The 15,852-nt window shown below is 37.6% G+C and overlaps 1 protein-coding gene across 6 annotated transcripts in view; it reads right to left on the reverse strand.

Moving 5' to 3' along the window:
• Positions 1 to 15,852, reverse strand: part of LOC136878987 (cyclic GMP-AMP synthase-like receptor) — a 121,109-nt gene that overhangs the window by 102,968 nt on the left and 2,289 nt on the right. For 3 of the 6 annotated variants that reach the window (XM_067152651.2, XM_067152649.2, XM_067152652.2), the window contains exon 2: positions 1,045 to 1,170. In XM_067152651.2, coding sequence (XP_067008752.2) covers positions 1,045 to 1,161 — 117 coding nt within the window. In that variant the 5' untranslated portion in view covers positions 1,162 to 1,170. Of the gene's footprint in view, positions 1 to 1,044; positions 1,171 to 9,594; positions 9,785 to 14,815; positions 14,912 to 15,852 lie in introns of all 6 variants that reach the window. The other 3 variants (XM_068228914.1, XM_067152650.2, XM_068228915.1) reach the window with 3 other exon arrangements.

Here is a 15,852-nt window from a genome sequence, read left to right on the forward strand (position 1 = left end):
GTAATTTTCAAGGAAAATACATTTTTGTTTATTCAAAATATTGGCCATCAGCTTCTACACACTTTGCCCATCTTTCAGGTAAGTTACAAATACCATGCCAGAAAAACTGCTTGTCTTTTGTGGCAAACCATTCATCAAGCCATTTTCCAACTTCCTTGAAATTGCTGAAGTGCTGCTCTGCGAGCGCATGCTCCATTGATGCAAAGAGGAGATAGTCAGATGGTGCCAGAGTGTGAGAGTATGGCGGGTGCAGAAGGATGTCCCATCCAAGCAATTTCAATTTCAAGGTGTCTTTTACTGGTTTCGCTGTGTGAGACAGCGCACTGTCGTGTAACAAAATCACTTTGCCATGTCTTTCTGTCCATTCTGGTCGTCTTTCCATCAGTGTGTGAGTTAAATTAATCCTTTGTTGGCAATAGCGTTGTGCATTAATGGTTTTACCGGGCTTCAAGAGCATGCACTGTCCTTCACATTGAAATCACCATGTTTAAATTGTCTCACATGTTCTGATTGATGGAGCGTGTTCAGCATATGTTTCTACCAACAAACAATGACTTTCCATAGCTTTTTCCTTTTGATTAAATAAAGCAATAACTGCTGCAGATGTTCTTTTTCAGGCACAAACATCGACATGATCACTGAACGATACAACACAGGCGCTAGTATTTGGCGTACTCAACTTGTGTGTGTTGGTAGGTTAATGTCAGACGGATGTGTCAAATTCATACACTGCGTACTGTTTGCTGGTGCCATCTCTTAGCGAAATCGGAAAACCCTTATGCATACACCTGTTTTTAATTGATAAATGCATATTAAAATACGTAAAACTGAAGTTGCCTAAAGTATATTTTTAGAATCTACTTTTTTATATTTAAGTCTATTTTAGGCACCTAAAATAAAATATTTTGCACCTAATAATCCGAGGTCTACTCATCTCTACTCTGTGCTACTGGCCCTGCTGTCATCTATACACTGTGATTAACAAACACTAACAATGTCTCGCGCAAGGGCAATCATATTTTTAATACCGATGATTCCTCATACCTCTTTTAAATACATGTTGTATTCCTTAGTTTCATCCTTCCTCAGAGAGATACTTGACTTAGTTATTTCTTTCAGAGGTTCAACCAAACAACAATAATCATTCGGATGTCTTTCCATGGTGCGGATCTGTAGTGAAAAAAAGAACAGATACATTTTTAAAAGCCAAACTCAGCAGTTTCTTTAATATTAACAAAATATACAGGTATTTTTATTACAAAGGACTTAAATTTCATAGAAACTTCACAATTTTATTGGTCCCATTTAAAAGGATAGTTTTCTTAAATATTGCTGCATGGTATTAAAATTAAATGTACCTATTCCATTTTCTTCCTTGAGTTTTAATTATATTTCCAACATTTGATGAAATGAAACACTGAGAGAATTACCACTGTGCCCAAAAGAAACTGCATAACTGACCAAGTCCTTATCTCAAGAAAAACAATTTTAAAGGTTCAAGTCAAATTCTCTACATGTTTTACTGCAGTACATATAATGACCACTGATTAATTATCAGTGATGGGAAAAGTACAAGGAAAAAGTAATCAAAATGAATTACAGATACCAGAGAAATATTTTACTCAATTACCAATTACTTTTTTGAGAAGTAATCAGTAAAATTACAATTACCTCACAGAATGCCACTCTTTAGGAAATCACTGACTTTTTCTTCACATGGTTATGGAATGATACCAAAGTTTGCAAGGAGAAAGATATTACTCCATTTTGTGTTTTATAGCAGATACATCAAGTGGATAAACCAACTTTCAAAATGATTGCTCCCAAGCAAAGTTTGTACGTCTCATTTGTATTTTAATTATTTTCAAGATAACTAATTCAAAACTTTATTCAAATAAGGGAATGGAAATTCCTGAACCCCTTTTGCCTTTCCATATTTATTCTACCTCCACTCTCTACCATTTAATATACTATTATCTAAATCTCGATTGGAAACCACAAGCCACGAGTAAATGAACGAGTATAATATAAAACAAAAGCTGAAATGTTTCCACCTATTCAATAGTATTTATTTTAACCTAACGAAACAAGTTACATATATTTGATGAAACTTGTTTCGGTCTTGCAGTCAAAATCATTCAAGTTAAGGCAAGACATGAATGAATTATAATAGATAAAATTTAAAATTTATGAAACAAGCGTGTGTTGTTGATATTTAGTGCAAGACAAGTAAAGAGTTGAATGTTAAACACTCATTATGATCACACATCTTGTTGTGTAAGTTCTCAAAGTTTTCTTCCAATTTAGTGAATGCACTTCACAAAAGACCAGGTTCTCCAAAAATGTGATAAAAATATGCCGTTTTATACAATATGTCATAATAAGTGACTTTTTAAATTCAGAATTTATATAGGATTTAGATGGGACTGTTAGATTTTGCCATTGTATTCAAAACTTAACAGTGTTGTTGCAATAAATGGTTTTGACTGTATTTCAATTTTGTTCTTGAAGTAAATATATATAATTTTGACAATATTCTACTTATCCACTTTTACACAAGTGTTATGGCTGTATTATCCACACTACCTTTACCTTATTTATAGAAATTGAAATATATAGCTAATAACACACAATGATGAATTTCTGACGTGTGTTAAAAAACAAAACAAAAAACATAGGTATAATTACATTACAACCACAGTTTTTGTGTAGGACAAATTGGGGCAAATATTCATTTATAGGAAGGGGAGTTATGGATTGGAATAACTTACCAAGGGAGATGTTCAATAAATTTCCAATGTCATTGAAATCATTTAAGAAAAGGCTAGGAAAACAACAGATAGGGAATCTGCCACCTGGGCGACTGCCCTAAATGCAGATCAGTATTGACTGATTGATAATCAAACTGTTTATACTTCAAATTGCCTCAATTTTTAAAATAAAACCACACACAGTCTTCATCATAGGATGACCATTCAACCTCAAAACCCTGAAAACAAGAAACAAGCCTGGAATTTGAAAAACCAGGCAAAATCTTGAATTTGATTTGAGAAACAGGAATTTTCTAATAAATGCTTTTTTTCAATAATTAAATTCAAAATAGATTTTTTTGAATGCCAAATATTTACTTAAAAGACGACTCAAACTCTTCTTATATGTCTCTAAAATGAAGATGAAATATTTTAATGTCTGCCTCTGTGGTGTAGTGGTTAGCGTGATTAGCTGCCACCCCGAAAGGCACGGGTTCGATTCCCGGCTCTGCCACAAACTTTGAAAAGTGGAACGAGAGCTGGAATGGGGTTCACTCAGCCTCGGGAGATCAACTGAGTAGAGGAGGGTTCGATTGTCACCTCAGCCATCCTAGAAGTGATTTTCCGTGGTTTCCCACTTCTCCTCCTGGCAAATGCCGGGATGATACCTAACTTAAAGCCAAGGCCACGGCCACTCCCTTCCCTCTTCCTTGTCTATCCCTTTCAATTTTCCCATCCCCCCACAAGGCCCCTGTTCAGCATAGTAGGTGAGGCTGCCTGGGCGAGATACTGATTCTCCTCCCCAGCTGTATTCCCTGATCAAAAGCCTCACGCTCCAGGACACTGCCCTTGAGGCGGTAGAGGTAGGATCACTGTTGATAAACTCAACCATAATAAGTATTATGTTTGATCCTGTATTGACTTGTCTGAATCTATTACAGAACTATTTAAAATAGTTTTACTTGAGTCCGCCTTGTCAATACACCTTATAATGATAGAAAACATGTGTGATAAAATAAATAGTTTTCTATCACTATCTAGTTCTGTAATAGATTCAGAGGTAGGATCACTTGCTGAGTCCAGGGGAAAAAACAACCCTGGAGGGTAAACAGATTAAGAAGAAGAAGAAATATTTTAATGTACGTTATTCAACAATAACCAAACTATTATGCATATGAAAGTTATTTTTTAAAGGGTCATCAGTTTGACTTTCCATTATGACTACATATAATCTGAACATAAGTTAGAGATGAAGATTACAGCTGATTGCTAAAGTTCTTTTATATTATTAAATTACGAAGGCCACCCGGAAAGTGGTACCCATTTGTGCAATAAAGACACAGGAGTAAATATTAACAAATATACACATTTTTATCGGAAAGAGCATACTTTACACTACTTCTCCACAAAATCTCCAAGCAAATTTAGGCATCTGTCATAACGTGGGATGAGTTTTTGTATTCGAGTGTCATAGTCCTCCGCCGCCAGCATATTGAGATACATAGTCACGGCTCGTTTAGGTTCTTCATTGCTGTCAAATTTTTTCCTACCAGAAAGTCTTTAAGCTTCGTAAAGAGCTGAAAATCCAAAGGGGCCAAGTCCGGGCTATACGGGGGATGGTCGAAGGTTTCCCACTTGAATTGCTGCAAAAGTTGTTGTGTTATTGCAGCTGCATGAGGCCTGGCATTGTCATGAAGGAGAATGATGCCTGTAGACAATAGACCTTGCTGTTGATTTTGTATTGCCCGCCGTAATTGCTTTAATGTTTCACAATACGCATTAGCATTAATTGTGTCTCCACGGGCCATAAAATCAATGAGCAGTACACCTGGCGATCCCAGAAAATGGTTGCCATGAGTTTCCTGGTGGACAGAACTGTCTTGAATTTTTTGGGTTTGGTTGGTGAATGAGCATGATGCCACTCCATTGACTGTCGTTTACTCTCAGGTGATGCATAAGAAACCCATGTTTCGTCCCCAGTAATGACGCGAGTCAGGAAAGAGTCTCCTTCATCGGAATAACGTCCCAGAAATGTCAGTGCTGCAGTCGTACGCTTGGTTTTGTGCTCCTCTGTAAGCATGCAAGGGACCCACCTTGCACAGATTTCTGAATAATGTAGATGGTCTTCGACAATTTCATGAACAATTGTTCGAGACACATTAGGAAAATGTTCACAGAGTTCATTAATTGTGACGCGCCGATCGTTCCCCACACATTCGTCTACTGCGCTCAGCAGTTGGTCTGTAATGACAGATGGTCTCCCTGAATGCTCCTCGTCATGTGTATTACCCCTCCCCAGGTTGAAGTTGCGACACCAGTACCGAACAGATGACTCGTCCATCACATTGTCTCCATACACCTCAGTTAATTGGCAATGAATATCACAAGGTCGAACGTTTCATGCACTAAGAAATTTAATCACGGTCCTCACTTCACAACTGGCGGGGTTCTCAGTTTGTTTAAACATTTTAAACGATCACAGACACAACACAGGCAATGGTAGCATCACGCAACCTCGCACAGAGCAGGCAGCCAAGCCACTGACGTGGTCTGACCTTGTCCAGCGGCTACCCGAGTCGTCAGCGCTTCATGTGGCGCTAACGGTACTACTTTGCGGATGGCCCTCGTATATTTATTATTGAGCTCGATAGCTGCAGTTGCTTAAGTGCGGCCAGTATCCAGTATTTGGGAGATAGTAGGTTTGGAAAATTCTAAGTTCTCATGGAGGGAATTAGATATTTTTCACCAATAGAGCATGTCAAAAAACAGTAGATTCGATAGTAGGTTCGAACCCCACTATCGGCAGCCCTGAAAATGGTTTTCCGTTTCCCATTTTCACACCTGGGGCTGTATCTTAATTAAGGCCACGGCCACTTCCTTCCCATTCCTAGCCCTTTCCTGTCCCATCGTCGCCATAAGACCTATCTGTGTCGGTGCGACGTAAAGCAACTAGCAGAAAAAAAATATTTATTTGAATATTATAACTGAACATTATATTTATTATTCATATATGGTGGGTATAAATTTATGAAGTCATTGTTATTTTTTCAATTTGTTGACATTAGACAACAGGCATATCAAAATTTATTAATATTTAAGTACTTACTTTATTTCATCTACATACCATATTTGTTATATTTCAATTATGAAAATTATGATAAATTTATTTATTATTAATTTGTATAAATTATTACTAATATTTCTGTTAACAGTTTCAATAACAAGTAATGAAATAAACATTCAATTTTCCTAACGTCCAACTCATTGGCTGAACAGTCAACGTACTGGCCTTCTGTTCAGAGGGTCCTGTGTTCGATTCCAGGCCGGGTCGGAGATTTTAACCTTAATTGGTTAATTCCACTGGCACGGGGGCTGGGTGTATGTGTTGTCTTCATCATCATTTCATCCTCATCACGATGTGCAGGTCGCCTACGGGAGTCAAATAGAAAGACCTGCACCTGGTGAGCCGAACCCGTCCTGGGATATCCCGGCACTAAAAGCCATACGACATTTCATTTTCATTTCCTAATAAATGTATTAATTAATTATTTCACATTAATTATTATATTTCAAATGGAAATATGACTTGAGAGATTATCCCCTTTCAATGCATGAACCCTCTCAAGCTTTTGTCAAAGCTTTTGTGTGTAACTAGTCTTCAAATATAGTAAAGCTCAAACTATCTGTCTGAAGATGGTTTTCCGTGGTTTCCCATTTTCACACCAGGCAAATGCTGGGGCTGTACCTTAATTAAGGCCACGGCCGCTTCCTTCCAACTCCTAGGCCTTTCCTATCCCATCGTCGCCATAAGACCTATCTGTGTCGGTGCGACGTAAAGCCCCTAGCAAAAAAAAAAAAAAACTATCTGTCCAAGTTGGATAGAGGTTGAATGACCTTATAAACTACATAAGATGGCAGAAGATGCCCATCACCATCATCACAGACATATTTGTCTTGGATGAGTCTCATCCTTCTGTGTGGATGTTTACCTGACTAACACTCTGGCAGCACCCGGATCGTCAGAGAAATTGGTCTCTTTGTAGTTGACTATATGACTGGGAGAGATACCTCTCACAGTCCACCTCAGTAGCATAACGGTTGAGACTATTAGCTGCCATCCTCGGGGGCCCGGGTTCGATTCCTGGTACTGCCAGAAATTTAAGAATGGCAGGAGGGCTGGTATGTGGTTAAAATGGTACATGCAGCTCACCACCATTGGGGGTGTGTCTGAAAAGAGCTGCACCACCTCAGGACGAGGACACAAGTTTACTTTACCTGTCACAGACTTTACCTGTCACAGAAATTTTTTAGATAGTTTGAAATAACTTCTCTATTTACATGAGCTCTAGCTCTCTTCATGTTTTCACTGAAACGTAAAGTAGGAACCTTGCCATACAAAAGTAGATTCTTCATCAACTGATCAAAATCTATTCAACTCTTACATAAAATTATAAATACTAATAAATATTATATTGTAGGCCTACATCATTATTCCATACTGAATGACTGTATTATTACTAGACCATAGGCACAAAAATGTATTAAATAGAAAAGAAAAAAGGCACTAAAAATTAAAGGAATGGTCACTTACAAAGGAGCAAAATTCAGTAAATACGTGTTTAAAAAGGCACTGAAGTTCAAGAAACAGCCACAATAAAAGTATTAAAAAATAGATTAGGTGTACCAATTTCAAACAGAATGGTATATTTCTCTTTTAATTTGTAATCTTTTTACATTACTCCATGCAAGAATTTGTTGTGATGATTATCATATATTTCTCAAGATTTTTGGGAGTGGAACCTTGTCTATTGTGACTTAGAATATGTTTATACCAAGAGAAACATATTTCTACTTCACACAAAAACAACAGGACATAACTTTATTTCAGCAATTCCATGAGGTTCAAGAATGACTTATGCCAGTATTTCTGAATTGCCCTCTGAAATACTACCAATCACTGCAATGATATTCCATCCTCGATTACAATGAAGCACGTGGAACAGGTTGACATTAACTGCTTGGCCTTCACTACTTGGTGCTGTGTTTAAGATTTTGAAAATCTGCCAGACAATGTCAGGAGTTACCAAAGGTTTGTTTGTTTTTTCAAGCTTTGTGATCATCCTGGGATTTCATAGAACTGGCTCATGAAGCAGGCCAGGTAGAGCAATATGCCAATTCTATGACAAAAGAAAAAAGGGATACATTGCCTAAAAAAAAAAGGCTACTTCAGGCATCAACAAACTGAATAAGCACAAACCCATTAAACAGGCGATTACAGGCACTATAAAAACTATAGATTACAACAGCAGGAAATGAGTTTATAACTTAAAAGGCTTTGTTTCTGAAAGAGAGAAAAAAGTGAATAAGATAAAATCTACCCTGTAGTATTACACATTTCGCAACAAAGGTTTCAACTATCTTCAGTACGTCATAGAAATCTGTAGCTCACACACTAACCTGTCATGTTTTGTTTTTTGTTTTTCCAGGGCTGCCGACAGTGGGGTTCGAACCCACTATCTCCCAAATACAACCTCATAGATGCGCTCCCCTAACTGCATGGCCAACTCGCTCAATTCATTGTGTTTATTCTAGTATGTTTTCCTTTTCAAGTTCCTGTCTTTGTAGGTGTATCATAAGAGATGAAATAATAATAATAATAATAATAATAATAATAATAATAATAATAATAATAATAATAATAATAATAATAATAATAATAATCGTATGGCCAAGCTGCTGTGTTCAGGCATTTAAATATGATGATGTGTAAGCTGCTTGCGTGTCAATTTTAACGTTCTGTTTTACTCTACCAGATGACAGAGTTAACCGGATCCCTGTTGGGTGATCTGCGATTGAATTTTAATTAACTGTATCGGGTGAACACCGAATATGTCTCCAGAGATTATTTACTTTCCAGTAACGTACGACATGGAGTGCTGAATATACTTTGTTCCACCATTTAAAATTCTGACTACTTCTGCTGGGTTTGAACCCATGATCTTTCGATACAGATGCCAACACTCTGCTGCCACTGATTCAAAAAGGCCTCATCTCTCTTAATGAGTAGTTACAGGATGAAACAGATGAACCAGGAACAGATGTGGTTTAAAGTCCTTACGGAACACCTGAAACAAGTTCGTTATAGTGATTTCAATTTATAACCCAAGCAAGGTCACGGTAAAAACTGGATATTCCACACGTTCTTAAATGTATTGCAATTCTGAAATACTTTAACAATAACCTAAACACATTATGCACATGTGACTTCTACTTTGCATTCATATTTTCTTCAGATGGCTTTGAAGTATTTGTTGCAGACATCGCTGGACTCAGCCAACTCCTGCACGCAACCTTTATGAAGCATTTGGTCAACCACATCTACCCTGTGTTTTACATTGTTGTAGAACTTCATAGTTTCTGGCTTTTTTCTTTCAGGTGGAGCATAATGTACTTTGTATTTTGTTGCTACGTCTGCAACAATCCAAAATATGAATTCATATTTATCAGGGTTGTTTGCCATAAATTGAGTAAATTTGCGCCTGGTTTTACTGGGAAGTAACTGTCCATCAGCTGTTATAATGGGCTATAACAATTAATATAGTTTTTCATGAACTTGACCCAAATTTCAGAGACAACAGGGACTTTTGTTAGTTGGGTTACCTGACAGGCGTTCAGCTCAGATTGATTTCTCATTGAAACAGAGGACTTTGGGGAGCTGCTGAAATCTATCTCTTAGCATTCTGTCCTTCATGAATATTGCTGTTCCCAGATACGTGACCATAAATCATCCACAACACACCTTTTGAACGCAGAACGCCCCAGGTATACAGGGGGCAACCGTTACCTTAAACTCCTTGAGTGCCGGGCTGAGTGGCTCAGGCGAGTGAGGCACTGGCCTTCTGACCTCAACTTGGCAGATTTGATCCTGGGTCAGTTCAATGGTATTTGCAGGTGTTCAAATATGTCAGCCTCGTATCGGTAGATTTACTGACACGTAAAAGAACTCCTGCGGGATTAAATTCTAGCACCGCATTCTGAAAACCATAAAAGTAGTTAGTGCAATGTAAAGCAAATAACATTATTATTAAACTCCTCAAGCTATACAGTCCAGTGCTTATCTTCTACTTCTTTCTGAGTGTTTGATTCTGTGAGCCATTTTATGCAACTAAGCATCAATTAATCAAAAAAGAGACAAAAAGCATTAATGACAGAGTTGTTGACTCAGTGATAGGCATACCGTATGTAGTGTTGACATCCTCACTCCTTCAGAGTGTTCACAGCAGCCCGCCTTACGGACAATGAGTTGGAATTAAGATCTTCCACTCGATTCCATCTCTAATGACCATTTTTGCTAATGAAACATCTAATTGAGACGAGACACTGGAGGCAGATTAGCGCTTACTTCTTCCTTGGCTGATAATTCATCCTCTGTTACATTATGATTTCCATCCTCACTTGTCTCCAGCATAAAATAATGATCAGAGTTGGATACTTCACTTTCTGATCAACATCTAAATTCTCAAATTAGCATATGAGACATCTCATCAGAAAGAGGAAAGAATACTATCTAAATGATGACATAACTACAATGAGAGCTCAATACTCTCACCAACTGAGATATGCACTGTTGTCTGACTATGCATACTCCTGCATTACAGTAAGGAACTGTACTGGTGTCACTTTAACCCCTTCTGCTATCATGGGCATATCATACAAAAAGTCTATGAAAATTAAACTTTTTTAGATACAATACATCATGGTAAGAAAGACAAAAAAAATGGGGTAAGTCAAGATATTTTGAAGGAAATGTTAAAAAATGTACACATTATTGAAGAAAATATTAAAGTAAGGGTCATTTTGACACCTTCTGATGTTCTAGTGTTAATCCTTTAATGGGTAGGTAAATACAAACAGAGGCTTAACCTTACAATCTCAATAATAAGTTCCTAAGCTCAAAGGCAGAAATTTATAATAAAGCTGGGTCTGGATCTATACACTATATAACTTTGCATTGTGAGGCAGCCCAAATGCATATGGATTTTATATGGGGTTAATGTCGACAACTTTGGGTTAGCTTTGATTTTTTCCTGTTTGCTAATTTTTAGATCCTTTTTTCAGGTGACATGCGGTAGGATCGTCATTGTGGAGTTCATATCAATTGTTTTGTAATAGTTTTAACTATTTTCCTGAATAACAGGCTATGATGTTGGTCACACAGTTTGTGAAGTTAACTTTTCCATGTTGTGTAGTATGCTTTTTAATTCCTTTTCTTTGAACTATGTAGAATTAGTTGTAAGTAAGAGTGTATCTGTGAATGGCAACATAGTACAAGTATCCTCTGTGTGTGATTCAGCAGAACTATTGTTTGAAAGTATAGAACAAATTTGCCCAGCTTTCCAGAGGTGTATACTGCTTTGATCTGTTTTAAACTCTACTAGTTACAATATCATCAGCAGAAAGATCCTTTTCAATTTTGATGAGAATAAAAACTTACCTGCAGAGTTCCATGGGGCAGCACTGATTCAATGACCTGGCATTCATTTCCATAAATTATGAACATGCAGTTGCTTTGGATAAAAAGGAAGTCATAAGTGAATTTGGAAGAATAAAATCAAGAAAGAAGGCATTTTAAACTGAACTCATTGACTAGACAGAGCACAGATGGTTCTTTTGTCTGTAGCAGTGCAGTTAATTTTTTTAGTATGTGTATAATACTGGTACTATAGTCCACGCGGAACTAGAATGGGAGTGACAGCTGCTTCAACACGTGTTCTCCAGCTGTAATGGGGACCAGTGGGAAGAAAGTGTTCGTAGGTTGTCTTTGACCAATCACATGCGGCTAATGACAAAAGAGTGCAGGCCAGCGAAGATACGGGAGGGAAAGCTTAAGACAATGATGCCGTTTTTGCAACATGTGCGGCGAGAGAGAGCTTTCCCCAGCAGTGTTCACCGAGCTATCAATTTCTTAACAGTGAAGGTTACTTTGTATTTGTGTGTCCACATGTATAACTACTGTTATTCATAAACAGTTCCTCTAAAGATGTGTGCGTGTGTATAATAATACCATAGTTATAACTGCAAAGTAACATTTCTAAATATTGCTTGACCAAGTGAGCTGGCCGTGCGGTTAGGGTCGCACAGCTGTGAGCTTGCTTTTGGGAGACAGTAGGTTTGGAACCCCACTGTTAGCAGACCTGAAGATCGTTTTCCGTGGTTTCCCATTTTCACACCAGGCAAATGCTGGGGCTGTACCTTAACTAAAGCCAAAGCCGCTTCCTTCCCACTCCTAGCTCTTTTCTATACCACCATCGCCATAAGACCCATCTGTGTCGGTGCAACATAAAACGGGTTTTAATTCCTTATAAATAGGTCAGATAACTCGTCTCAATATGCCTGTTGTAGTCATATTGTTTGGATGCCCTTTTTAATACACGTATATTTAATACCGGTTATGTAGTTTATAACACTTCTTTCCATACAATATTCTCTGTGCTTCAACCATTCGCCCATATCTGGATCTAAACATTTTCAAACAATCTTGCCCGAGATAGTGCAACATACAATTGGCTGTGGCTGAATACTGGTTCGGGTAAGTACAGTACCCACTTTTTCAAGAGTTTCAAGAGTCTGGCTTGACATGTAGTAATCAAACATGGCTGCATGCAATGATATTATTAAGGTTGAAAATCACATATATCAGACTATTAATGAAAGTGTTAGCTGCTTAGCAACCTGCTAAGTACAGAATGTATTGCAGGTTAGGGTAAGCCTTCGCCTGCAATTATTCGAGAGACCTTTTAATGATTTCATTTTTATGATTACTCAAACTTGACTGAACTTAGAGATCTATCAATGTCTCATGATTTACCGGCAGGTAATTCCAGAGAGAATAAAACAGAAACGAAGCAAACTGGTCCAGTAAAATGACAAATGGATTTGCCAAAGCTGTTTTTAGCAAACTCTTTATATATATATATATATATATATATATATATATATTGTTTGTGTACATTATATGTCTAGCATCTTTTAATTTTAATCCAATGGTGGCAAGTGAATAGAGGAAATGTTTCAGCAAAGGCATTCCTATAAAGGGACAAACTACGGACATTATTTTTTATGTACGAGAGTACTTTGAACAGGAGAAAGGTAATAATTGTCCTCTAATTTCTGAAAATAAAGTATCAGATAGAACAATAAGCAATGCAGGTACAATGAGCAAAAATAATGTAGTTAAAATGGGGAAAGACAAGTATGATTATTGTAAATGGGCAACTGTCGTAGAGGAATTAAATTTATTGACATTGATAAATATTTGCTCTTAGCACAAATACTAATCTAAATTATGCATTACACAGTGGCGGCCGGTCAGTACGTGCTACCGGGCTCCAGCACGTAGCTTGGAACTGTAAGGAATATTATTTATGTACAGTACAATTATCCTGGTGCCTTTTCGTTGTTTTGAGTACGATATGAATTTGTGTTTTGTGAAAATCAGGACGAGATCTGTCGAACACCTAGCGCCGTTCTCCCGGGGAACAAGGCTCGTGCTCATGTGAAGTGAGCCCTTGCCTGTAGCCTGAAGGAAGCAATACGCAGGCGCAGCCAAGCTTGCAACACTCCCCCTAGCCGGCGGAGTATACCGTAAACCGGGATCAACTTTCACTGATCCCGTTTATAGTTACTTCCTCTCCCGCAAGGGGTTAGAATTACTCAATGTCTCCTGCTACCCGGAGCGCAGCGAGGGATCCAGTCGGCCGTGCTTATGTTGAACGTGGTAAGCGAATCTGCCACTAGAGAGTGGCATCGTCTGAGTTCGAAAGTAAAGCGTAAGTGGAGGCAATCTATCTCACACATGCTTATTAAAATATCCATCTTCCTTTTGTGTCAAAAATAAGGAATTCGTAGGTGAGTCAAAGAATCTTTGACTGACCCTAAATGTTATCCCGCATTACAATGTAATTTACTCTGGTGAAATGAAATAGCGTATGGCTTAGTGCCGGAAGTATCCGAGGACATGTTCGACTCGCCAGATGCAGATCTTTTGATTTGACGCACGTAGGCGACCTGCGAGTCGTGATGAGGATGAAATGATGACGACGACAACACGTACACCCAATGATGGTTAAAATTCCAGACCCTGCCGGGAATCGAACCCGGGATCCCTCTGACCAAAGGCCAGCGCGCTAACCATTTAGCCATGGAGCCGGACATTTACTCTGGTAAGAGGGGAGGTCTCAATTAATCAGTTGGCAGCTCTTTCAGTTGCTTTGTGCGGTTTTTAATCTCGCGGTTATATTACTGGTGCGTGTTTTTTCTGTCATTGTGTTAGTGCTAAAGTTTATAGGCCTACGAAGATTTATCAAATAATTTATCCACTGCAGTGTATATAAAGTGAAATTAAATTAGTGTTCTTAGTGGAGATCTATATTCCCACGATTCTATTTGCACTGATGTAAGTTGCGCCATTAGGTTAGTAAAAACAATATTTCTCCAATGAATTATTTATCTCGTAGAAGACAGTTGTCGAAGAATTCATCTGCTTCCAAATTAATGTTTTTGTTTGTTCTGAGTTATAAATTGTGAGAAAAGTTGTATTATTATTATTATTATTATTATTATTATTAGTAGTAGTAGTAGTAGTGGTAGTAGTAGTAGTATTACCAAGTTTGAAGTTGCGTTGTTCATCATGGCAATATGCAGATTTAAAACAGCGTATTTAGCTTGTTTTTTTGTAGCACGTAGGACGATTTTTTCACGAGCCGCCACTGGCATTACATATGCTTATTTCTATATTTCACTTTGAATATCTGCTTGAATTATTTAAAATACATCTTCAACATATGGTATTGACATCGCCATGACGAGACCTTCATTGTGTAAATACGACGTGGCAACATGGAGCATCTCGCTCTTTTAAACGTCAATCCCAACCTAGATCAGTGCGGACTACAGCTGAATTTGTTTTTACTGTTGTGGATATATATCTCCTAATGTTCTCTAATTTTTAGAAGAATCCTGAGTTGAGATTAAAACATGAACATAAATACTAAATACATAAATACTTGGTATTTCCATAATTTCACAACATTTAAACAATCTTTCAGTGAAGGGGGGCCTTTTAATTTTTGCAGCAGGGCCCAAATATTATAGATCTGGCACTGAAAAAAGCCAGTTCAAAATATAATAAATACATTATCTGGTAAGTGACATTAATTTATATAAAAGTGAATGAATATAAATCAGCAGCAGTGGTTTGGAACAATTTTAAAATGGTAAAAATAATTAAAAGAGGGGTTCTGATAGAGGAGTATCATCCGTGCAAAGAATTGCTGTAAGAAGCGTCAGAGATCTTAAAATGTTAAAATTCTAGTGCAATATCTTTCATTTTCAGTAAAAACTTCTGTTCCAATTCATCCTAAGTTACAGTACCAGTACGTAGTCACTCAGGATTGCTGGAAGTTATGGATGATGAAGTTTTGAAAATGGTATGAAAGTCACATTTTCATATATTTTTTAAGTGTCAAAGTTGCAGTACAATCTGGAAACAGTGCTGTTGGTGGATCAGAGGTTGACCTCAAAGAACGGTACCATAATTTATAAGACCTACTCTGCGTCCATTCTTCTCGTATGATTTTCCCACACTATTAGTCGAATAATTTGCATGTGCACTGAAACCAACAGGAAAAATAACATCAAGACATTCAACAAATGATGTAAGAACTAGACAACAAGAAAGGTGGTGTGTTCTACGAAGACATCTCATACCGGTACCAGTATGTCGTTAGTAACCTGGAGAAAGTTGGACAAGATTATCTCTAGGCCTACAGAGCAATGTCGTATCACATCAACCATATTCATGAGTCACTGTGCAATATGATTTCTGTTCATTTTGGTTTCTGTAGAATTCTTGAATAAAAAAATCTTTTGGAATCAACATGGTCGAAAAGCACATAGACAAGTTCTTCAACTCCAACCCAGTCTAGTATTGAGCACTGTTGTCAAGATGGACTGAACTAACAGAAGAGAAGAGACTGAAAATAGCATAGGCCTACTTAGCTTAGAAATATGTTTTTCTTAAACACAAGCCTATAGCATTCCC

This window comes from Anabrus simplex, chromosome 8 (assembly GCF_040414725.1).
Source record: "Anabrus simplex isolate iqAnaSimp1 chromosome 8, ASM4041472v1, whole genome shotgun sequence".
Taxonomy (NCBI): domain Eukaryota; kingdom Metazoa; phylum Arthropoda; class Insecta; order Orthoptera; family Tettigoniidae; genus Anabrus; species Anabrus simplex.